At 38.6% G+C, this 24,722-nt stretch overlaps 1 protein-coding gene across 2 annotated transcripts in view; it reads left to right on the top strand.

Moving 5' to 3' along the window:
- Positions 1 to 422, top strand: part of tbkbp1 (TBK1 binding protein 1) — a 43,135-nt gene extending 42,713 nt beyond the window's left edge. For both annotated transcript variants that reach the window (XM_056255733.1, XM_056255732.1), the window contains one exon: positions 36 to 422. In XM_056255733.1, coding sequence (XP_056111708.1) covers positions 36 to 167 — 132 coding nt within the window. In that variant the 3' untranslated portion in view covers positions 168 to 422. The remainder of the gene's footprint in view (positions 1 to 35) is intronic.
- The last annotated feature ends 24,300 nt before the right edge of the window (positions 423 to 24,722 follow it).

The raw sequence follows: 24,722 nt of genomic DNA on the forward strand, positions 1-24,722 counted from the left end.
TATGGCTGTCAAACATATCACTGTGCCCTTTACAGCTGTGGATGGAGACCGAGGAGGAGGGTGACGTCAGGAGCTGCCCGTTGTGCCAGCTAATCTTCCCTGTTGGTTACCCTGATGATGCCTTGATCAAGCACATTGACTCGCACCTGGAGAACAGCAAGATCTGACACCCACAGCCCCGCCATGACCTTCCATTGTTCCGCAGTTACATTCATTCTTCGCTCCTGGTATTTTTAGCTGGGTGCCTTCAGACAGAATGTAGTTGATGCACCTGTGGCCAGTCTCGCAATTTGTTAAGTGAAACGGAGATCAATGATAACCTACACAGCTCCGATATGTAGTGAATGGCTCATATCTCTATATATCTCACTTCGTTTTAACACACATTTCTTGTAATTGGTAACTTCCAATTTTGAACACTGTCAGCACACTCGCTCTCCAAAAAAACATATTGCATTATTAAGGCTCTGATTTCAGCTTTTAGCTACTGTTCCCATTATTATTTGCATTATTTACACTTCGATGTGGTCACAGAATGTACTTTGTGTGCCATATTTAGGTGAACTGAGAAGATATGATGGAGCTATACAGGATGAGTATGAGGGAATATTGGACACATGGCCAATGGTTGCATCATTTGAATTTCAGCACTTTATAAGCACTTAATATCCAGATTACCTTTACCAATACTAACACTAAGGCAAAAAAGTAAAATCTTATAGATATAATTTATTTTTTAATACTCCAGGGTTTCACCCTTATATATATATATCTTAGTTTGGCAGGACTTCCCTTTAACAAAACTAGATTATTTGTAATTATCTGTAAATTCACAATCGCATCTATTTTGTTTGTCTTCCAGGGTGTCCGGCTGTACAAAAAGGGAAGATTTTTTTCTTCTCTATAAGATATTCTTAAAAACTTTCCTCTCACAATATACATAATGATTGCAGCTCTGTACACACAGTTTTAGCCAACCATTGACACAACACTAGTTACTGTTGTTTCTCAAGACAGAAATACTGTGATTTCTGTTGGATGGTTTTTGATCTTTTTGATGTAAATTATTTCAGAAAAATTGCTTTGACAAAATAATATATTCTTCTGATCACATCACAGAGCGTGATCAGTTTTATCAGTTTTTTTATGTATTGTAACTGTTTACCTGTATTTAAAGCCAATTATATGTATTAACCTGTAAATTCAGCTATATAATATAGATATGCATTTTGCAAGCTCTGATAAGAGCAAATGGATTGCTAAAGATTAAAATTAAACCATTGGAACTGCTGATTAAGGTTTTGTATTGTAATCCAAAAGATAAAGCCACCCAGTTGAATTTGCTAACTACCGGTATCTTACTTTCCCCTATTCCTCCAGGTGTACCCTATACTTTGTGTTTAAAAGTCTTCTTTATTGCTACTTTCCCTGATTCTGCAGACTTTGTGAAATCGAGGGCACTGGATATGCTACTAACCCAAATACAGAGGAACTAAAATGGGAAAGTGGCACAAAGAAGTCATCGCTGGTGCACACATGCGAAATTACAAAGCCAAATATAGCGAAGAGCAAAATGAGAAGCTATACGCTGTCTGTCAAATAACTGGGTGGAGGTGGTTCCATCCAATTGGTCGTCTAATTTTATGTGGTAATATTCTGGAAAATACCGTCCCAGATGTTGTAAATATGAATCGTCTATGATGTCACCAATAACTATTCCATGAAAGACTAACAAACAGGTGTGGATAAACTGAAATACCATCAATACAACCAAAGACACAGCCTGCTTGTTTTTCATTTCTTTTCACATTATAACCACTTCAGCATATTACATTGAAATACGGTGCAAAACTGGAACATGTGGAAAAACATTTTTTAATGGGTAGTGTGCAGACATGGAAAGTCACAGCTAAAGTGTAAAGACAATCCATTTCTGCATAATCACACACAAGTTTCCTTGTCTTGCAACCTTGTCCATGAACATGCAGTGTAGATGCAAAGTAAAACTTCGGCCACTATTCACAAAGATTCGCTCAGGAGTTATTTAAAGAGCTGTTGCTGTTTCCTTGCTCCTCAAAACAGTGTTTTTTCATGCAAAGGCAAATTAGCCTTTGCTTTTCTGGATGCTCAAAGTAAATGGTCTCTCTTTTGCCCTGTAGTTTGGTGTGTGACTTTTTTGTGATATTCTTAAATAACTCAGGGGATAAAACTTTGTGAATATGGCTCCTTGACCATACAGGACTAACCTCCACAGGGATAACGTGACAACTCGCCAAACGTATTAAAGAGCTAAGAGGACAATAATGGGGTAGAGATATTTTGTCATAGCAACAAGGTTCTGTAAGAAAAGAGGGGAAAAAGAACATGAATGCATATTGTGTCAAAAATTCTTCTGTAAATACTATAAAAATAAACTGGAACATGCACTGATTGGGTGTCTTTTTTTTTCAATAGGATGACAACAGATGTTTATATTTAATTTACAGTACATCATAATCATGTTTAATCCTGATAACAATATTGGGAATATCATAACCCATACCCAATTTACACACAATTTAGTGGAAATGTTTTAGTTGAAAAATGTGCTTATGCTTTTTTTTTAAATAATGTTGATTGGTTGCATATTTTGTTTATGCAATGACATTAAAACATATACATGTATATATATGCAGTATATATGCCAATGAGCCAAAACATTTAAATATCGAGCAAATATCGTTGACCTCCTGACAAGGCTACATATTAAGGTATGGTAAGAAAACAATCAGTTCTCATAATCAACATGTTTGATGCAGGAGAAATGGGCAGAAATAAAGATCTGGGCGACTTTGACTAGGACCAAATTGTTATGGCAAGGCGACTGGGTCAGAGTATCTCTAAAATGGCAAGGCTTATGGCTGAGAATTTACCAACAGTGGTCGGAGGAGGAACAAACCGGCTACAGGGTGTTGGGTGCCCAAGGCTCATCGATGCACAAGGGCTATGATGGCTATCCCCTCTGGTCCGAGCCAACAGAAGGTCTACTGTAGCACAAGTCGCACAAAAATTTAGCTGTAGAGCAATCAGAGTGCCTATGATGACCCCTGTCCACCATCGAAAGTGCCTACAATGAGCACGTGAGCATCGAAACCGGACCTTGGAGCAGTGGAAGAAGGTCGCCTGGTCTGATGAGTCCAGTTTTCTTTTACATCGCATGGACGGTCGTGTACATGTGTGCCATTTACCTGGGAAAGTGATTGCACCAGGGTACACCATGGGATGATGACAAGTCGGTGGAGGGAATGTGATGCTCTGGGCAATGTTCTGCGCTGGGAAACCCTGAGTCAGGCCACTCATGTGGACTTAAACTTGACATGTGCCACCTACCTAAACATCATCACAGACCAGGTAGCCTACACCCCTTCATGACAATGGTGTTCCCTGGTGGAAGTGGCCTCTTTCAGCAGGATAATGCACTCTGCATACATTGTTCAGTAATGATTTGAAGAACATGATGAAGAATTCTGTGAATTTTGTGCAGAGTAAAACTGAGCAGGTCAGTGATGAGTGTGGGGGGATTTTATTGATGATGGATGTGATTTTTGCATTTGTGTACATTGTTTGAAACAAAATTGCATGTTGTCGTGGCCTCTAAATTCCCCAGGGGTCCGTTCTTCGTATGTCGCTTAACATCCGAGATCATTTGACATATCCAAGATGATATGATCGTGTAACTGTAAAATAATTTGCTGCTGCATTAAATTAAGTAGGTCTATAATCCAATGGTAGTCATTTCAACTGTATATTGATGAATTGCTTTGACTTGTGAAGGTGAAAACTGCTGAACTTCTGTAGTTAATGTAAAAATATGTTGCCATGTGTTATTGCTCACATTTTTTCCTAGTGTAGGTCAGTGTAATGACATTGTGTTTTCCTCTTTTGTGCAGTTTTACATAATACACCAACAATTTTACCTGTTCCCAAGAAAGTGGTGGCTGAAACCTGTGCATTAAGTGGACTTTTTCTAACTGTACATCAAAAGGGAAGATCGAGCAACACTTTGTAATACCCATTTGTTTCCAATGCACAAGAAACCCTCTCAGATGACTGTCCTTTGGAGGGAGTACATGTAAGTGCATAATTAACTTTACCTGATTTATACTTGTGTACATATTATTTCTGACTGCAATATGAGTTCCAGGAGGAAAGGCCTACAGAAAGGGAGTCTGCACAAAGAAGTGATACAGAGGTGGGCAGTGTAGTACTTTTCCTTTTTATTTTTGTTGCATTAGGCTTGTGTTGACAATTTTTATTTTTTCATCCCCGAAAATGGACATCATCATCCTCATAAAGGTTGCTGGACTGTTGGTCAAACCCTGAGGTAGACGATTGCACTCATGGAGGCCGAAAGGAGAGGAAAAAGTGGTGTACTTCTTATGCTCTTAAAACAAGGAAACATTATAAAAGCCAGAAGTCAAGTACATGGTCAAAAAAGAAAACGTTGCCTCCCAAAGATGCGAGTGCATCCGCTTGGTGTGGGAGTGGGTGAGCATCCCTCACTGTCTTCGCATTCAGCCGTCTAAAATCTGTACAAATACAAAGGTCACCATTCTTTTTCCACACTAAAACTAGCGGAGATGCATATTCACTCTGAGACTTCCTTATAATGCCTTTAACTTCCATCTCATTCAAAGCAGTGCACAGCTTATCATAGTGGCTGGGGGCCACACGTCGATAAGGGAGTCGAAATGGCTTCTCGTCCACCAAGTGGATTTTGTGGACAAAATCGGTGGCTTCTCCACAATCCATTTTTCCACGTGAAAAGGTTGACTCCTACTTCTCAATGAGATTCAGAAGTCTATCCTTCTAATCCTCTGACACTTCACAATCATCCAGATCCTGCAGTTCAATTTTTATCCAGCACGTTTCTCCTTTCATCACTGGTCCGCACATGATTTACAGGACTTGCAGCACTCTGAACGTCTTCAGGGACTCAGATGTAGACAACAGAACAGGTGTAGAATTTAACAACATTATTTAAACTCCGTTACACATGGACATTTGGATTTTTAAGGGTACGTTTACACGACAACGATGTACTAAAAATGTATTGCATTTTTTGCATACAGACGACAACATTGTCAAAACGGTCCCCGTTCACACGGATCTGTGGAAACGACTAAAAACCATGTATTCTGCTGCCTGGCCGAGATATATCCAGCTGCAGACCCGCAGCACCAGTTTCAGAACCCCAGTGCCAGAACCCCAGCGCCAGAACCGGAAGTGAGGGAGGGGCGGAATTATTTACAATGACACAAGCATGGTTATTTTTGCAAGTATTTAAAAATATTTAAAATTGTTGCACCTTTTAAATTATATTTAGGGTATGTTTTTATTACACAGTGAGTCACTGCTCGTTGTATGAACTATAACTGGTATGTGACAAATAAAGAGCAAGACAGCGCTCGTGTTGTTTGAAGACGTGAGAGTGCGCGCGCGCGGCCAGAGCTCTCTCTCTCTCTCTCTGCGCCCTGTCATGCGCAGCAGTCATTCTATTCTACATCACTCACCGATCAAAATAGGCTTTGGCGGGACAAAAATTTGCTTTGGCGGCCGCCAAAATGCGGACGATCTGACGGGTTTTAGAAGATTTAATACAACCTGAAACTAAAAAACAGACCCGGCCTTATATTTACCCAGACCTGCAGCCACACCAGGCGTGTAAGGAGACAATCGTCTATTTGGGAATTGATCTGCTATTATTTGAAGTACGGTACATTTTTATTGTTTCTTTTAAAACAATGCCGGATTTTCTCTCTCTTTTTAGATTTTTGACATTATTTTACATAAAGAAAAATGCATGCTGCACATGTTCGTGAAATAAAGTATATTTTATATAAAATGACCATAAGTTTCAAGCATTATTTTTAACCATCATGATCAGGAAGTAACCCTCATAATACAATGAAACGGATAACTATATAGAATTATATTACACAAAATCAATGTTTTAAAATGCTTATTGTACTATACCTTAATGTATCATTATAATACGTATAAAGTATGACGTTTCGTGTGTAATAATGCCGTTTCGTGTCTAAGCAAATTACGCTCCAAAACGTTAGGTGGCGTTACTCGGTTTAGAACGTAAGCTCCGCCCCTCACTTCCGGTCCTGGCGCTGGTGTTAGAACGTAAGCTCCGCCCCTTACTTCCGGTTCTGAAACTGGTGGTGCTGCGGGTCTGCAGCTGGATACTATTGGCTGCGGGTCTGCAGCTGGATACTATTGGCCTGGCCAGTAGTTGGCGATGTCACTTGGTAAAGAAACACTACGCACTTAGACTGAACATTTCATACGCATCCGCATGACCCCACTGTTTTCTCAAATTCACGTTTATGTAGTTCACACAGAAACTTGCACTTTAAAGCCGTTGTCAACACACAAAAAGTGTATAGGCCTTCAAAATGCCGCTGTCGTATAAATGAATGGCCAAAACGCACAAAACCTTTTTTTATTTTTTTATCCATTATGCTGTTTATATTCATTGAATTCACAGTGACAATAGAGATGATTTTCTCAAAGTACTTTTTAAAACTCTCATCTGTTTTCCTCTAATTCCCCCCACCCCACTTCCGACCCTTTGTGTTATTTCTGTGCCACATGCATACACACTTTCAGTGAGAGATACACTTCTCTCAAGTTCACAGGATGGCCCGCCCATCCGCTCAAAACCACATGCTCTCCGTAAGAGCTTAGTACTCTCTCTTTCTCTCTCTTCTTCCTCCTTTTCTCTTTCTCTGTTTCTCTCTCTCTCTTTGCTTTTCTTTTTTGACACACAAACACATCACATAGGCACCTCAAACATTTCGGCAGATATGGGTCAAACTTAGGTTTTAGGTATTAATTAAAACTAAAGCAAAAAGGGAAATCAAAACCAAGTTGGGATTTATGAATTATAATTAATTTGAATTTATGAATTATAATTAATTTCTAACATTACAATAAGTACAAATTTGCTTTGAGGAAAGTTTTTAAGATTCCCCTAAATAGTTTTTATAATTTTGTGACAGTATTTACCCTTGACTCTGTAGCAATATACATATACTGTATATATATATTTCTTGAGAATTCCCCCAAAAAAATACATGTATAGCTGTGTTTTTCTCCATTTGTCTAAAGTTCCTGAGAAAATACATAGAACACTCGGCGATAGAGCTTGGCGTTAGTGGTTAACACAAATATCTCTTCTGACGTGTTATTGACATCATCTTTACACGTTTGTTAAGGCCTTCCACAAAAGGAATAAAGGTCTCAAAAGTAAACAATTGGATTAATCCAAAAATGTTTGTGAATTGGATCGGCATACATGCATTACTATCACCCTGGATAAAATTTTTTTTTATAAAAAATGGATAAAAATTAACATATACTATGTACACACACTACACTCTTAGAAAAAAGTTGTGGTTCTTGACTCAGTTTTAAAGAACCAAAAAGGTTATGTATGCCAAACAGGTTCTATATGGAGAAATGTCTTAATTGCATAATACTTTCATTTTTAAGGGTTATTTACATTTATTCTAGTGATAGTGTACTGCATGTTTACAAGCTGTTTTCATAAAATTGTATAAAAAAATACAAAAGTACAAATAAATTAAAACTAAATTAATTAATTAAAAGGAAACCAATAAAATGATCCATGGGATCCCTAAAAAATGCTCATATGCATGCCTGAAAAAAACTCATTAAGGCTCGATATAGAACCTTTCTAAGAGTAAACATGGTCAAAACTCAAAAGTACTGTATGTGGACTCCACACACACACACACACACACACACACACACACACACACACACACACACACACACACACACAAAACACAAATATGTGCTTGTTGAACTTTTAATTTCAAAACCGTGGGCATTAATGTGGAGTTGGTCCTACCTTTGCTTTTGCAGGCTTTTTGCAAATCAGTCAAGTTCTTCCACACCATACAGTTCATCATTTCTTTATGGATCTCACATTATGCAGAGGCATATTGTCATGCTGGAACACTAAACATACACCTGCTAGTAATGGGTGCTGTTGGTAAATGTTAACTGAAAATGAACTGTAAATTAAACTTTAATTACTTCCTTGTATGAAACCCTGGAGGTTTTAGGATCAAATTGGCTTTATTAGCTTGCTTAATAATCTAACTCTTCCATCTCAGGACCTCAAAACGCTTCTTCTAGAGCTTTTGAGGTCCTTTTTATATTCAAATGTACAACCCGAATTCCGGAAAAGTTGGGACGTTTTTTAAATTTGAATAAAATGAAAACTATAAGACTTTCAAATCACATGAGCCAATATTTTATTCACAATAGAACATAGATAACATAACAAATGTTTAAACGAAGAAATTTGACACTTTTATCCACTAAATGAGCTCATTTCAAATTTGATGCCTGCTACAGGTCTCAAAATAGTTGGGACGGGGGCAACAAATGGTTGAAAAAGCAAGAAATGTAGAAAGGATTCAGGTGGGAGAACATCTAGCAACTAATTAAGTTCATTTATATCAGGTCTGTAACATAATTATAGCTATAAAAGGGATGTCTTAGAGAGGTAGAGTCTCTCAGAAGTAAAGATGGGCAGAGGCTCTCCAATCTGTGAAAGAGTGCGTAAAAAGATTGTGGAACACTTTAAAAACAATGTTCCTCAACGTCAAATTCCAAAGGCTTTGCAAATCTCATCATCTACAGTGCACAACATCATCAAAAGATTCAGAGAAACTGGAGAAATCTCTGTGCGTAAGGGACAAGGACAAAGACCTTTATTGGATGCCCGTGGTCTTCGGGCCCTCAGACGACACTGCATCACTCATCGGCATGATTGTGTGAATGACATTACTAAATGGGCCCAGGAACACTTCCAGAAACCACTGTCGGTAAACACAATCCGCCGTGCCATCTCCAGATGCCAACTAAAGCTCTATCATGCAAAAAGGAAGCCATATGTGAACATGGTCCAGAAGCGCCGTCGTGTCCTGTGGGCCAAGGCTCATTTAAAATGGACTATTTCAAAGTGGAAAAGTATTCTATGGTCCGACGAGTCCAAATTTGACATTCTTGTTGGAAATCACGGACGCCGTGTCCTCCGGGCAAAAGAAGAGGGAGACCTTCCATCGTGTTATCAGCGTTCAGTTCAAAAGCCAGCATCTCTGATGGTATGGGGGTGCATAAGTGCATACGGTATGGGCAGCTTGCATGTTTTGGAAGGCACTATGAATGCTGAAAGCTATATAAAGGTTTTAGAGCAACATATGCTCCCCTCCAGACGACATCTATTTCAGGGAAGGCCTTGTGTATTTCAGCAGGACTATGCAAAACCACATACTGCAGCTATTACAACTGCATGGCTACATCGTAGAAGAGTCCGGGTGTTGAATTGGCCTGCCTGCAGTCCAGATCTTTCACCTATAGAGAACACTTAAAGCGCATCATTAAACGAAAAATGCGTCAAAGACGACCACGAACACTTCAGCAGCTGGAAACCTATATAAGGCAAGAATGGGACCAAATTCCAACACCAAAACTCCAGACACTCATAAACTCGATGCCCAGACGTCTTCAAACTGTTTTGAAAAGAAGAGGAGATGTTACACCATGGTAAACGTGCCCCCGTCCCAACTATTTTGAGACCTGTAGCAGGCATCAAATTTGAAATGAGCTCATTTATTGGATAAAAGTGTAAACATTTCTCAGTTTAAACATTTGCTATGTTATCTATGTTCTATTGTGAATAAAATATTGGCTCATGTGAATTGAAAGTCTTATAAATTTAAAAAACGTCCCAACTTTTCCGGAATTCGGGGTTGTACATACTTATTTAGTACAGTATGCCTAAAAATGAAGGAAATTAAAAAATGCATAACAAGAGCTATAAAATATGATTCATGCTTTGTCTTTTGTTATTGGCCTGGCAACCCTGGTCAAATAAAGCTTCAGTGACCACAAGCTACCAAGCCGTACATCTGTCTGTTTCCTTAATAGCCCAATACAGACTTAAGATAACAATACCAATTATATTTAAAGATTGTCATGTGAACTGGTCCCAGGGTCTTTTGGTTTAGTATTCTAAGCATTAGTCATGCATTTTAAGTTAGCAACATGCTATCACATCTCCATCTTAATCTCATTTGCCTTTGTATCCCTGTATATCCCACATTTTCCACTAGATGGCCAGGAAGATCAGAAGATTGAGCTCTTTCACAGCTCAACACACAGAACACAGTAACATAAAATATAAGATAGACAGACAGACAGATAGATAGATAGACAGACAGGCAGACAGACAGACAGACAGACAGACAGACAGACAGACAGACAGACAGACAGATAGATAGACAGACAGACAGATAGATAGATAGATAGATAGATAGATAGATAGATAGATAGATAGATAGATAGATAGATAGATAGATAGATAGATAGATAGATAGATAGATAGATAGATAGATAGATAGATAGATAGATAGATAGATAGATAGATAGATAGATAGATAGATAGATAGATAGATAGATAGATGAGGTAATGCATTACAAGTAATGTGAGTTACGTAATCAGATTACTTTTTTCAAGTAACTAGTAAAGTAATGTATTACTTTTAAACTTACAACAACATATTTCAGTTACTTTTTCAAATTAGTAATGCAAGTTACTTTGTTTTCCCATTTATAGACTGACAGCTCTCCTGTCTCCATGTTGAGAGAAATCAGGAGTGAGGCGCAGAAGCGTTGTGTGCGCTGTGTAAACATGATGGTTTTTGTATTTCTAGACTAAATGTGAGCAGGCATTTTCTTATCTTACTTGCACAAAAACAGATTCACTTTCCTCAAAATGAATAAAAAGTGTGGAATGTAAACTATTAAGCAACCCTACAATAATTAAAATGTCAAATAATACAAATATACCTTATGCATTTAATCTCACTTTATTAACCAGTGCCTATGCCACTGACCTTTGATGATCCAATTTAACCATACCAATAAGCAAAAATGACTTTAGATAAACACACACGTTTGTGTTTCTTTTTTTATTGCTGAAGAAATAATTCTTCTTCAATCCAGAATGGCAATCCACAGCTGAAAGGTTTGAGCTGCACCTTCTACTGTACAGACGTGAATTTCCGTTTCCTTCATTCATTCCGTCTGAGGCTTATTCATTTTACATTTAGTGTGAAAAGGCATTAACATTTGCCAAAATTAGAACTTTTAGCTTTTTTTTGTCATTAAAAACCCCCTCCCGGGGGAGAAAAACGAATGCAAAAGTAACGTAAAGCATTACTTTCTATAACAAATAACTAAAGCGATTAGTTACTTTTTTAGGGAGTAACGCAATGTTGCAACGCATTACATTTAAAAGAACATTTCCCCAACACTGGACTTGACCCAACCAGTCAACCTTCATGGAACAGTTGATTGTTGTGACAACTTTCCCATATGACAACTAGTCCCTGCCTATAATCAAGACTTCCATTATACACACTGAAAATATCTGCTAGTTTTACTGTCACCAAAATCACATGTGGCCCACCGAGAAACAACAGTGCAGTAGATACGTGCCGAAATCTCCTGCATGTAAAACAAAATGAGGTTGTATATACACTAAATAAAGGATCAACCAGGGCAGGGATCAAACAGCGGGGAGCAGAAGTGAATCTGTTGGCGCAATGAACCAATCAGGGCAGAGTGAAGCATCGACACATTGCATGAGGCGGTGACCTGCGTTTGAACTGCTGACCTGTGTAACTCACTCCTATTGATGACGGGACAAACACTACCACTCTTACAACATAACGCTTCAGCGAGCCCAGCGTGGCCCTGGGCGAGAGGGACGGAAAGGGGCAAGAGGGGGGGAATGGGAAAGGAGAGGGCAACAGGGTAGTGTTAGTCGGGGTGTGAGTTTATTTAGTTGGGTTTTACACTGAAATGAAGACAAAGAGTAACACTTCCCTGCATCTCTGGCCATGTGACAGGGAAATGGGACCAGTGTGCTGAGAAATGTCAGTAAAAGGTATTAAGAGAAAGGCAATAATGTGTAGCATTAAATAACATGGAATGATCAGGCTATTGATAATTGAGTCAATTATTTTCAGGATCAGTTATTCATCCATGACTGATGTTCTCTTGACCTCAATTACACAACTAAACACAACAGTGGCAAAAGAGACGTTTAAAAATTTAGTTGTCTTTCCTGATTTTCTTAAAAAACAACACATCTTCTGTATACAGCTTGTATTAAATTTAATCAGTATGTTATGCAATGCACTACAAAAAGTGATTATAAGAAAAGTATTTGTGTCTAGTTTTCCAGTGCTAACATCAATAATATAAAATTTACTTATATAAAATTTACTATATATAAATGTATCCCTTTGAATTAAGAATATTTTTTCTGACCCTCATGTTTTCAGCTTAAATTAACTTAATTTTGATTAACATTTTTTTTTTTTTTTTTTCATTTTGCTTCTCAAGTAAATGTTTTTTGATTTAAAATGTTGAGATATCTGTACTGGAAAACAATACAAAAATTCTGAATAAGAAAATACCTTTTTACATATTTTACGGCACATTTCATGCTGCAAATATTGCACAATGCACTTATATGAAAGAAACCTCCTCATGCTCAAACCTTTGCCCAGATGACCCCATTTTTTGGAAACAATATGACCTCATCAAAGAGATTTGAGGGTTGTATTGCAGTATGTGTGTCTCTGTTCGCAATATCCGCGAAACACGACAGACACCAACATCATTCACATGTCAGTGCATCATTTCTTGACCTTAAACCCCCATATCTATGGTTTCTAAACCAGATTAGAGGTCGGGTCCATAGATGAAATCAATATCTGTGGAAACCATCGTGTTTTCATTAGGCTTTGCGGTTTCACCTTGCAAGTTATGTGGTTTTTGCACTAACCCTCTTTCCTTGTTGGTGGCACACTTATGTGTAGAGAAGAGTTAAGCATGACCATGAGTTTCCACTAACAAGAAAAGTGACTCACTCTCCCCCAGTCATGACTGCTAAAAGCAGCAGTATTATCTAAAATGATAAACATTTTGAATAAATCAGCACGTTTCATCCACATTTTCTCAATCAGCCAGGTGTTTTTGTAAGTTAGCTTTATTTACTCTTGTGACTGGTATCATCTGTCAGGATGCATTTCAGCTCGATGTTCGGCGGACATGTAGCGCAACTTATCAGCGCTCATCATTAGCTGTTGCCGCATGGCAAACGGGTGGCGCAGCCCTTTTTTGCCATGCGGCAGTATCACAGCTCCGATCTGTCACCCTTTGCTCGCCTTAATGTGTGAAAGTAAGACGTGTTGCGCCTATTAGCACTTTCTGGCAAGGCTGGCATGCTGATCTGTCCTCCCTGGGGAGCCAGGCAATATGGTGGCCCGCACTCTGGGCCTGCCAGACAGGGCGCCCACTGTCACTCCACATCAGCTTGACATCAACTGCCCAGTCAGGCGGCTATATACACACACACAAACATACAAATCAAAACGTGATTAATTCCGAGACATGGTTTCAGTACAATCAAATTCTGTAATTCAACTCCCCCCAAGTTGCCCCAACCCCATTACAAAAAAATTGAAATCATATACATTCACATGAGATCAAGACTCTAGTCATATAAGGAGCCTAATAAAAGGTGTTTTATAAATCTGGTCGATTTGTGAGGATAAACATGTTGAGATCACATGACCAGCAAAATACTGCTCACTTTATTTTTGCAATCCTCTGCTATTGGACACTTGCGCTTGTTGAATAAATCAATCATGCCTGAGTCGTTAAAGTGGGATGTGGCAGGTGGGGGAACCCTCAAATTTTGTGTAGGTGCAACAGGGAAAAATGACTCACCGTGGGACAACATATTGAGTATCGTGGTATAGCAATACTTTTTGGGTCAAGAGTATCGCTGTGGCACCAAGTATCGTACTCGGTTACTAACGTAACCTCGGTTCTCTCTAGAAGAGTGAACGAGTACTGCGTAATATCTTACGCTAGGGGAAACCTCTTTTCCACGAGATATTGAAGCCAAAAAATTATCCTTAATTTTGAATTAATGTAAAACGCGTTGCGGCAGCATACAGACATAGGCAAAGGCGGCTTGCGTGCCTATTGGCTGTCCTGCTGCAACTGCAGCAGCCTATCGAGAGAGGCCCTTCGGTGACGGTCCAATGGGGGCGCTTCCCGTTCCCGCCCACTGCGCCACCTTCCCGCCAGAGTAGGCATGGCCTAGCCCTATAAATATGGCTCGATGGGCTGATATCACTGGTTTTTCATCGCCGAAGCGAACCAGAGTGTGTTGCAAGCACGGCAAGATACGCAGTACTCGTTCCCTCTTCTAGAGAGAACCGAGGTTACGTTAGTAACCGAGTACGTTCTCTTACGAGAGGTTCTCTCGTACTGCGTAATATCTTACGCTAGATTAATGAATCTATTTATTTATTAATTTATCTGAGGTGCCGGAACGCAGTTCTGGACCGTTCCGGCCCACTTTAACCCCTGTGCCTGAATACTAAAAAGATGATTTAAAAAAAAAAAAAAAAAAGTTTAAAAATAGTAATTGCATGACAATTCATCCATACCTCTAGGTGTCACTACAAAGTTGCTTTCACGTTAGACTTTGAACTTCACAACGAACAGGGTATGGTGTCTACTCTATGACATCTTTTTCTCAGGCCTACAACTTTGAAGTTTTTTTTTATTATTCAGCCAAAAGATAAATACAACGTGATGAAGAATTTGTTCGCCCTACTGTATTAATTAATGGCTGTGATTTATTCATTTGAAATTGTAGCCACGTTGAACTCGTTCTCGAGTTTTAATTTAGTTAAATCATGGCCATGGCCAAATTAGTATGATGTGGCCACAATTTAACTAAAAAAAGCGTCAAATTAATAAAACGAGGCCAAAAGTTAGTGGGAACTATTTACAATTTTTCTGAATATCATGTGCAGGCCTCCATACTTAACTAAGTTTAATGCTGAAGAAAAAAAACTGAGAAAAGAACAGTTAAAATAAATATAATAAATATAAAAGAATACAAAAATCGTAGAGAATCGTATTGACATAAACTTTCAATTGTGTACTGTTGATTTACTTAATAAATAATTCTGTGAAAATGCTATAGCGCTTTTAAGGTCTGAGCACTACTCCAAATCAGAGTTCATCGTGTTTGAATCAGTGGTGTGAAAAGGTTAAGTACCTGCCAGTGAGGTTACCGACCCTGATCTCAGCATGCTAGGCCTCGTCGTGAACTGCAACTGAGCAGAAACACTCCACAGATCTCCTGTAACATTAGTGCGAAAGGTCAAAAGTGGAAAAAACGTCAAATAACATCATCTTCCAACACCATCTGACCTAACGCATCAGGAGTCACTTTTAAAGGCCACAAATATTTTGTGTTCACTGACAGCGTCGCACATCCGATTCACAGGTTTCTTTATTAATCACATTGTAGTGCGCGTAATCTCTCTAAAAGATCGGAAAATGGAGTCGTGTGTGGTGATAGCGTGACTCGCAGCTGTAAATAATCCTCACGCATGTCTGCAACGTGTTATCTTGTTAATCTGACGTTACACTTCCTTCCAGTGATCCCCAGTGGGCAGGTGAGGTATCATAGCCTGGTGCCAGGGATTGGATGGTTTTTGACCTGAAATTAATTTAAGATTAAGCGAGCCAGAGGTAGCAGGATGCTGGGAGCAGAGGCGTGAGGGGGGCAGGGTTGTCTGCCGATCTGTCACAGCTCCACGCCTGGATGCTCAAGTTCATATTAGCGGTGACGAGACAAAGGGGTGACACGTCCCAGCCCGCAGGGGCCGGTGCATACACATACACATACGCACGCGAGACCTCCACACAGACACAAGCCGCACACACTCATTTCACTTAAATATTCCTATAGGCCTTTCAGGGTTGGAAGGGTCAATTTCAGTTCATTTCAGCTGCAGTTGTGATTCATGATTCATTGTGATGAACTGAATCAATTAAATTGACCCTAACTGGACACATTCAAAGTCTTAAATTTGTTCAAACAGAAATGCTAGTAAAAAATAAAAAAAAACAGGTGGGTGATGCAGCTGTGATGATGTGTTCTGGAATGAAGGAGCAGTGAGAACATCGCATACACACAAACTAGAGTACCCACAGACACACACATATCATAATGGTTCACAAACAGCTCGGTTGATGGATCGAGGGTGGCAGAAAGCGATGCCTGAGCATGACAAGATTGAACTTTGGGACATCTCAGCACTCGACAGCTTCAACAAGAAGAGGGCAGCAGGCGGTCACCAGGGGCATTGCTGCGGTCACCGGGGAATGACACGGTATAGGAGAGGGATCTGGAGAAGGAGAGGAGAAACGGAGGGAGGGAAGATAGGAGGCATCACAATGTCACTGTACTGCCAGGCCATGTCAGTTGCAATTAGCATTGGATGTAATTTTCTGAGCAATTAGAGCACTTATGTTGAGAGATCTGGCTGGCAAACAGGAGGTCCTATAGCAGCCATTCGGGCAGTAACACATGCCAGACACACATATTTACTTGAATATCTATTTGAAGACATGACATAGACATCTATTTTTTTAAGAGTATGATTTTTTTTTTTTTGACAAATTAAAATGACTATGAACTTTAACACTCTTAAATACCTAAATTTACATTTTTAAAAATGAATCGTATTATTTTATTAAGTGTATATAATATTCAATATTCCATTTAATAAAATAATATAAACAGACAGACAGAAAGATTACATAGGGTTTTTTTTAGGTCAGTTTAACGTAATTTAAGTTGAAATAACTTAAACATCCAAGTTGATTGTACTCAAAGATTTAAGGCAGCAACTTTTTTACAGTGTAGATATATAGAATGATAGAATGAAGATGAAGGCAGATTATGCATTTGAATTGACTTTATAAAATGTCTGTATAATTTCTAATCTGCTGGTTGTTTAAATGGACCTACAGAGGTCATTTAATAGCAGTAAGTGTGGGTGTGATCTCTGGAAATACTGAGTTAAGGTGGTGATGGATGTGTTATTGTGGGAGTTACTTGTTTTGTCACCACAGAAGGTGCTTTTGCACCACCTCCACCTAAATAGGGTCTCTAGAATGATTAGCAACCCCCCAGTGCGTCTTCCCCCACTTTCCATAGTTGTTTATTGACAAATGAAATTTCAGAATGACTGACTGAACAGGCAATGTTCCATCTCTGTCATTACCCACGTACAATTGATGAGCCTTTGCTGGAGCAACATATTATAATCGGTTTTAAATTCATCTTTAAATATTTTAATTTCATAAAGTTGTATTAAACTATAACCTCCTCTTTCCAAACATCCAACTGGACAAACAACAATTTAGAAATAGCAGCAGCATGTGAGAATGATGCTTCATTATTATTAACTGAAATATCTTTTTACGTTGGTCATTATGGAATTAATTTTATATGTAATTAAATGCTATTTTGAGTTTAATTGTTAAGATAAAAATGTATATTGTAATGAATGTTGCATTTAATTAGGAAAAACACAAACAATATACTGAGTCACAATAGAGCAAGAACAGGAAGGAGTGACATATAATGAAACAGGAAAGACGATAAAATTGAGCCCAAAAAGAGATGGGTGAAGGGAGAGGGTTCATAAGAAATTGGGTGGTTAAACTTTTCTTTCCTCCCCCTGAATGCAAGCTTCTACACTAAAACCTGCCACATTTGTGCCTCCTACATGCCTGTTTGAGTCAGAAGACACCAGCTAGGGAGATCTGGAGATGTCTTCTGCCATCAGCTGCAATGTCCAAAATATCCCTCAGCCTCGATCCAGCCTCATTCATTCAGGCTGAGACCTTCATAGAGGCTTAACATCTACTGGACCAGAGGGTGTCGCCTCATGTCACCCCCCGTGTTACTGACACATGTCTTTTCAGGTCCTAGGCTCATATTCCCTGCTTCATCTGGCCCGTCTGCTCCTGTTGGAAGAACCCACATCACCAGCCATCCTATTGCCTGGGCCGAGAGCCTCTCAGCTGGGGCAAAAGGATTTGTCACATTCAGAGTTAACACATGCCTGCGCATATTAAATGATGAGATGACACGAACACATTAAAGGCCTCAGTCACCGTCACAGATAGGGATAAACGTAGCTGCAACAAAATGAATGAGCGGTCAAATGAAAAGGAAAAAAATATTTATATATTCAATATTTTTAATTATTATTAAACACACACACACACACACACAGCTGTGTTTTTGTGATATATGAGGACATTCCATAGGCGTAATGACTTTTATACTGGACAAACTGTATATTCTATCCCCTTACACTGCCCCTATCCCTAAACCTACCCATCACAGGAGATAATTTACATTATTAAAAACACATTGTTTTTTATGTTTTTTAAGCTATTTGAAATATGAGGACTCATGCAATGTCCTCATATATCACGTGTAAGTTGTAATACCAGTGTAATATGCATGTCATTATACACATTTGTGTCCTCATATATCACAAAAACAAAAGCATATACGGTGTGTGTGTGTGTGTGTGTGTGTGTGTGTGTGTGTGTATATACACACTCAACTAAAGGATTATTAGGAACACCTGTTTAATTTCTCATTAATGCAATTATCTAATCAACCAATCACATGGCAGTTGCTTCAATGCATTTAGGGGTGTGGTCATGGTCAAGACAATCTCCTGAACTCCAAACTGAATGTCAGAATGGGAAAGAAAGGTGATTTAAGCAATTTTGAGCGTGGCATGGTTGTTGGTGCCAGACGGGCCGGTCTGAGTATTTCACAATCTGCTCAGTTACTGGGATTTTCACGCACAACCATTTCTAGGGTTTACAAAGAATGGTGTGAAAAGGGAAAAACATCCAGTATGCGGCAGTCCTGTGGGCGAAAATGCCTTGTTGATGCTAGAGGTCAGAGGACAATGGGCCGACTGATTCAAGCTGATAGAAGAGCAACTTTGACTAAAATAACCACTCGTTACAACCGAGGTATGCAGCAAAGCATTTGTGAAGCCACAACACGCACAAACTTGAGGTGGATGTGCTACAAGAGCAGAAGACCCCACCGGGTACCACTCATCTCCACTACAAATAGGAAAAAGAAGCTACAATTTGAAAGAGCTCACCAAAATTGGACAGTTGAAGACTGGAAAAATGCTGCCTGGTCTGATGAGTCTCGATTTCTGTTGAGACATTCAGAATTTGGCGTAAACAGAATGAGAACATGGATCCATTGTAAGGGGTGTACAGTCAAAGACCCAGAACCAGATATGAAGAATGAAGACCCGGAGTCAGAATTATAAAAAATTAAAGAAAAGTTTTACTGAAGATAGTTTGCATTCTCATCAGCAGAAGTCAGCTTCAAGACTCACACAGGAGTTCGTAGGCCGCCCCGCTTACAGTTACAAAGATCACAGCAGTTATACCATTTCCAAGGTCTAAGCTACGTCATTGCTTACAGGCTGAATGATTCTCATTGGCTAAGAAACATTAAGAGCCTAAACAATTTAACACATGTGAGGAGATAGGGGTGCCTATCGCCATTAGTAAGATAGTTGTCGTCCACTCATTGGATTTAGGTCTGTGGTGGCCTCGCAGGTTAGAGAAGGGCGCCGGGGTGTCTGGTCCGACCGTCCAGAACCTACATAGAATGTCATACACACACACACACAAATAACAGACACTAGCAAATAACAGCTCCCATCAAGGCTGAAGAGAGTCTGAGCTCCTTATTATCAGTTAAGTATACCAAAACATACTGCTAAAACATTCAGTCGTTTGGGAGAAAAACAGATCACTGGCATTTACTCCCAAGGAAGGAAATATACTGGAAAGAATACATTTTAATACAACAATTAAAGTTTGATAGTAACACTCAATATAGCTTGACCATATGTCCAGCGAAGAATCATATGTGCCCACGCTGCCTTTAGGACCCTCTAACCTTTCTACTGATCCCAGAGAAAGAGACAAACGGCCTTGTGGGTTACGTGGCCTTCGTGTCCTGCGTCTACTACATGCAATCTCAAAGTAAGATTGGAATGCACCTAAAAGAAACTGGTTACTTGCATCCATGCATTTAAGAAAATATAATTTCACAAGCACAAGAATATAAAAATTATTATGTGATAATGAATATATTTGATTATTGATTTTTATAAAGGAAGTATATAACCATTCAAAATGATATATGATTATATATGTATTTGAAGAGGCAAGGGATTTTGACCAACCCTTCAGTCCCCCGTTTTAGACCAATGTGGGGTCCAATACCGCCACGTCTGGTCTAACCAGTGAGGTCACTACGGAAGGGAGGAGTGGTGACGCATGCTCCCCTGCCGGGTCACACTTGTCTCTTCACCTCGTCACGGACATGCTGGATACTAAAAATTCCAGTCCCCATTAAGAGGCTCTCCCACCTTCCACTCACAACAGGACATCAATGTCATTCTTCCTCAGTTTATCAGTCAGGTTAAAATTTTTATAAAACACATAACTGATTACGAAACAAGTACATATTTTTTCTTTGGAAGCCAGGCTAAATAAGCAAGCACTATTGCTGTATTCCTACTAGCATGGGCTAGATCCACAGTCACTACTCAGATCCTAAATAAAGACATTGTCTATAATCATGAATACCAGAATATATGCACTAGTTTTTTAATTTATAAAATTATGATTTCCAAATCCTTTTATTATAAACAAAGTTGGATGGTTAATCCATTATTTTCACTACCCCTTTTATAGACCCTTTAGGTTTAAAACACAATGGTTGTCTAACTAAAAATAAACAACAAACAATAGAATATTAATAATTAAGGCCCATAATAATCGATGTAAACACTTTAAGTCTTTACTGAAATCATCCTTCAGTTTACGGTCACATAGCATGTACCATTTTAATTGTATAACATCTTATACCCTTTTTTGTTTGTTTCAAAAATAGAAATAAAATAAAACAAATTCACATCATCATTTCAGTCATTATTTTACCACTAAAATATAGGATCGTTCCCCATTCTGCTTAATAAAGCTTTTGTTCATTCCTTATCCTTATATCACTTGAATCCCTGTCAATCATACAATGTCTAACCCTAACCTTTTTCATACCATTTAAACTTAATTTGACTTCCATAAATCCTATCAGAAATTGTATTTTCATAACATACATTTTCTTCTACTATATTTCTTCCATCTTGCCCTACATGCCAGTTCCTTCTGCATCCGAGTCTCTCACCACTGTCAGCCTAGTGACACTTAAAGTTCCCTCGTTAGGGGAATCATGGTATTTTATTAATTCTTCAATACTCTTGTTTTCTTATCATTAACTTCAACTTTATTTTTCATTATAACTACTTCTCACAGTATTTGTCTCAGTTCCACTTATCTTTACAGTTTTACAGAAACCAAAATATTATGTTACTCAGATCCCAGCCCACAGCCATATAGCTGCTTTCTCTTTTTACCTTTATTAAATTGTAGTTTTCTTAGACATCTAATGTCATACATACATTTAATGGATTGAGAAATAAAACCTTTTCTTTTTAGAAGTTATATTCACTCCTTCTTTGTTCGCCCTCCGGCCTTTCAATAAAAATGAGGGAGCTCACTCTGGATAATTTGGATAGTGACTTAGCCAATGTGCCACTTTGTCTCTCTGCCGTCAAGTCTATATATATATATTTTTTTTTCCCTACGTTTATCCTTATGATCCCACCTAGTTGTCTATTTAAATTTAGACCCTCAGTTGAATTTAGACAAGAGTTTTACCCCATAATGGACGGCAATCTTCTTTACAATTCCAATTTATATAAAATACTAATCCAGAGAGTAATTCAGTTCAATATCATAAATGACAAAAGCATTCATAATTACCAATAGCAGACAGAGCTGGAAAACCACTTCAATTAAAGCTCGTCCCATGTTCTGCATTGTCTTTTCATCAGATTGTCTTAGAATTATCAACTTTTTTAAAGTTGGTCATTTCACTTAACCCATCTGTAATGATAAAACACTAATTCCAGAGGTTAATGACACAATATCCTCAAAATCAGGAAATAATAGTACCCCAAACTAATACATACAAGACATAAAGTGCTGTCACCATCATACGCACTCATACTAGACACACATATGTTAACTGTTCATTTTCAATATTAATTTTTCTTTATATTATTGCTAAAAGATTTAAATTTTAAATAAGATTTTAAACTTCCCATTTTCCGGTAGCTTCTACCTAATTTTACATGGTCTCCCAACCAGTTTCAAAGCATGTCTTGTTCATTGTTCATTAGAATTTAACAAGGTCAGCTGGGTTGTTTTGTTTCATTATCATTATTTTGCTTCAGCTTGCTCTAGCAGGCCAATAATGGAAAGACAGACACAGTTACCATCCCTTCCTCTGCTCAAGCAGTCTCTCTCACTATAAATAAATAATCTTTTTCAACAGCCTTCTAAGGCTGTAACTTAGACAAAATGTAATATTAAATTAATTACAATAACCTTTGACCATTCACCTTGTTATCCAGACTTTTCTCAAATCTACAAGAGCTGTCTTCATCTTTAGCCACCACCATGTCTAACGACCTTCAGGAGTTAAAACTATGTCATAGACCTATTAGTTCAAAATCAACACTATGATTTTCCTTGCCCATAAGGCAAACCAGTACATAAAAAGTTTTGCTACTGTCTCCACAACAACTAATGGGAATCACTTCATGGCCTCAGCTGGCTCTTGAAAGCCCACTCCTGTTAGCCCTTTATCTATAATCTCCATCAGGGTGTTTTCCCCTGGCATATTTGCAGACGCTTGTCACAATAAAAAAAAAACAAGCCATACAATGAATGCGGTTTCTGGTGATTGGTATTAGAGGAACACTCACGTTTCGGGGTCAGACTGTCTGTAACTCCTCACAGCTCAGCCGCCCTAACGATAAAGGATGCTGCTGGCCTCACAGTCATCCGCTCCACTCTCATACCTTTCTCACATAAACACCTCCATCTGGAGATGCCAGTGACTTTACGTGATCCACTCTGGCTTAGGTTGCCCCCTGTCTGGCCAATAGAAGGTCTTACCCGTCATTGAGTAGCCACTCGTGCCCACTGGTGACCGCTCTTTCCCATCACAGGCTGTTTGCTTCAACAGAACTCAGCTGTTTTCTAGAGCTTAGGAAAGGCACGTTCAAGAGTCACCAGAGCCATTCCGATTGCCTAATAGTGTTCACATAGGGAGACAGGTCAAAAACAACAGTATTTAATCACTTAAATCCATTAACCATCTTAAAAGCAACAACCTAGCTACTTGGATTATACTCAGTGAATTCAGATCACAACCGTACATTCAGTGTACATTTCCGTCGGCCCCTCCCCCGTTTCATGGTGGGGACTAAGATCAGACAAAGAAGTTACGGGTCCTAAAATAACCTAATCAAAGATGTCACTACAAATAGCTTATTATCACTTATGACACCGACTCAGGTAACAGCTTTTAGCTGACATTGACTGAGAGAGAGACATTGAATGAGGGAGGGACTGGTACACTGCACTCTGAACGTCTAACTTTATCTACCATCTTTTAACTCTATCCCAGCTTAAGGCATCTTTGCCAGATATTACATACGGTTTCAAATAAACATATTATTTATATTTGTCTTTTGCCCACACATCAGGAAATTTAGGCATTACAAATTTCCACTCAGATTGAGTCTGTTGCACTGGCAGTTTCAGCCACAGCACACATCAGATTCAGATAAGCAAACTGTTTCATTACAGCCAATAACAAACTTATCTTTTGAAAACTAAACATCAGCTTCTAGTTCTTTCATGGTCAACTTTTCAAGCTGTTTGTTTAATCAGCATTTAGCAACTGTTAATTCAGTACGGCTTCTGCTTATTTGTTTTACATAAAAATAATTATTCTAGTTCTCAATAACGTTTCACATTTCTCAATCTCAATTTTAATTGTCAAGTTCTCAACCATAGTTTAATATTTGACTTCAGATTTCTCTTGGAGTTTATCAATCTCCAATTAGGATTCACACACTAAGTTTGACGAGGCAAGCACTCTCTGCTTGTGATACTTTTGCAGTTATTGTAAATCATCTGTGAGATTAGTCTCTCTATATCATCTAAAACCTTTTTAAAATGTTTAATTACAACACAATCATCCTTTAAGTTACTTTGATATATTTTGCAACTCACATTTGTTGGAGTCATTAATTTTACATCAACCTGTATTCATCAATTCACTAAAAATTAGTATTATAGATCTTTTCTTCAAAAGGATTCATGTGTCAGCCTCAACGGCTCCAACTTACTACACGCCCTTGAAGCAGTGTGTCCCATTCAGGAATGTAAACAGAGCCACTGATTAAGCAGTTCTCTGTATTCTTTTACAGTCCACCAGTGGCGGATTTAATCATAATAACCCAATCATAATCTTCATCATTATTATTGGCAGAACATTAATTTTCATAAGCTGCAAAATATTCTAAGTTGTTTACACAAAGTGTCTGTTTAACTTTAGTCGCTTGTCCAGGGAAATTATCCCTGACCCAGAATTTCTTTCACTTGCTTCTTGTAATCATCGTAAGCAATACGAGGCTAAACATTTAAATTTTTCTGTTTCTTTGTTTGGTTGTAGCCAGTCAAGTTGTTTAAATTTC

Source organism: Rhinichthys klamathensis, unplaced genomic scaffold, assembly GCF_029890125.1.
Source record: "Rhinichthys klamathensis goyatoka isolate OS25496 unplaced genomic scaffold, OSU_Roscu_1.1 h1tg000121l_1, whole genome shotgun sequence".
NCBI classification, from domain to species: domain Eukaryota; kingdom Metazoa; phylum Chordata; class Actinopteri; order Cypriniformes; family Leuciscidae; genus Rhinichthys; species Rhinichthys klamathensis.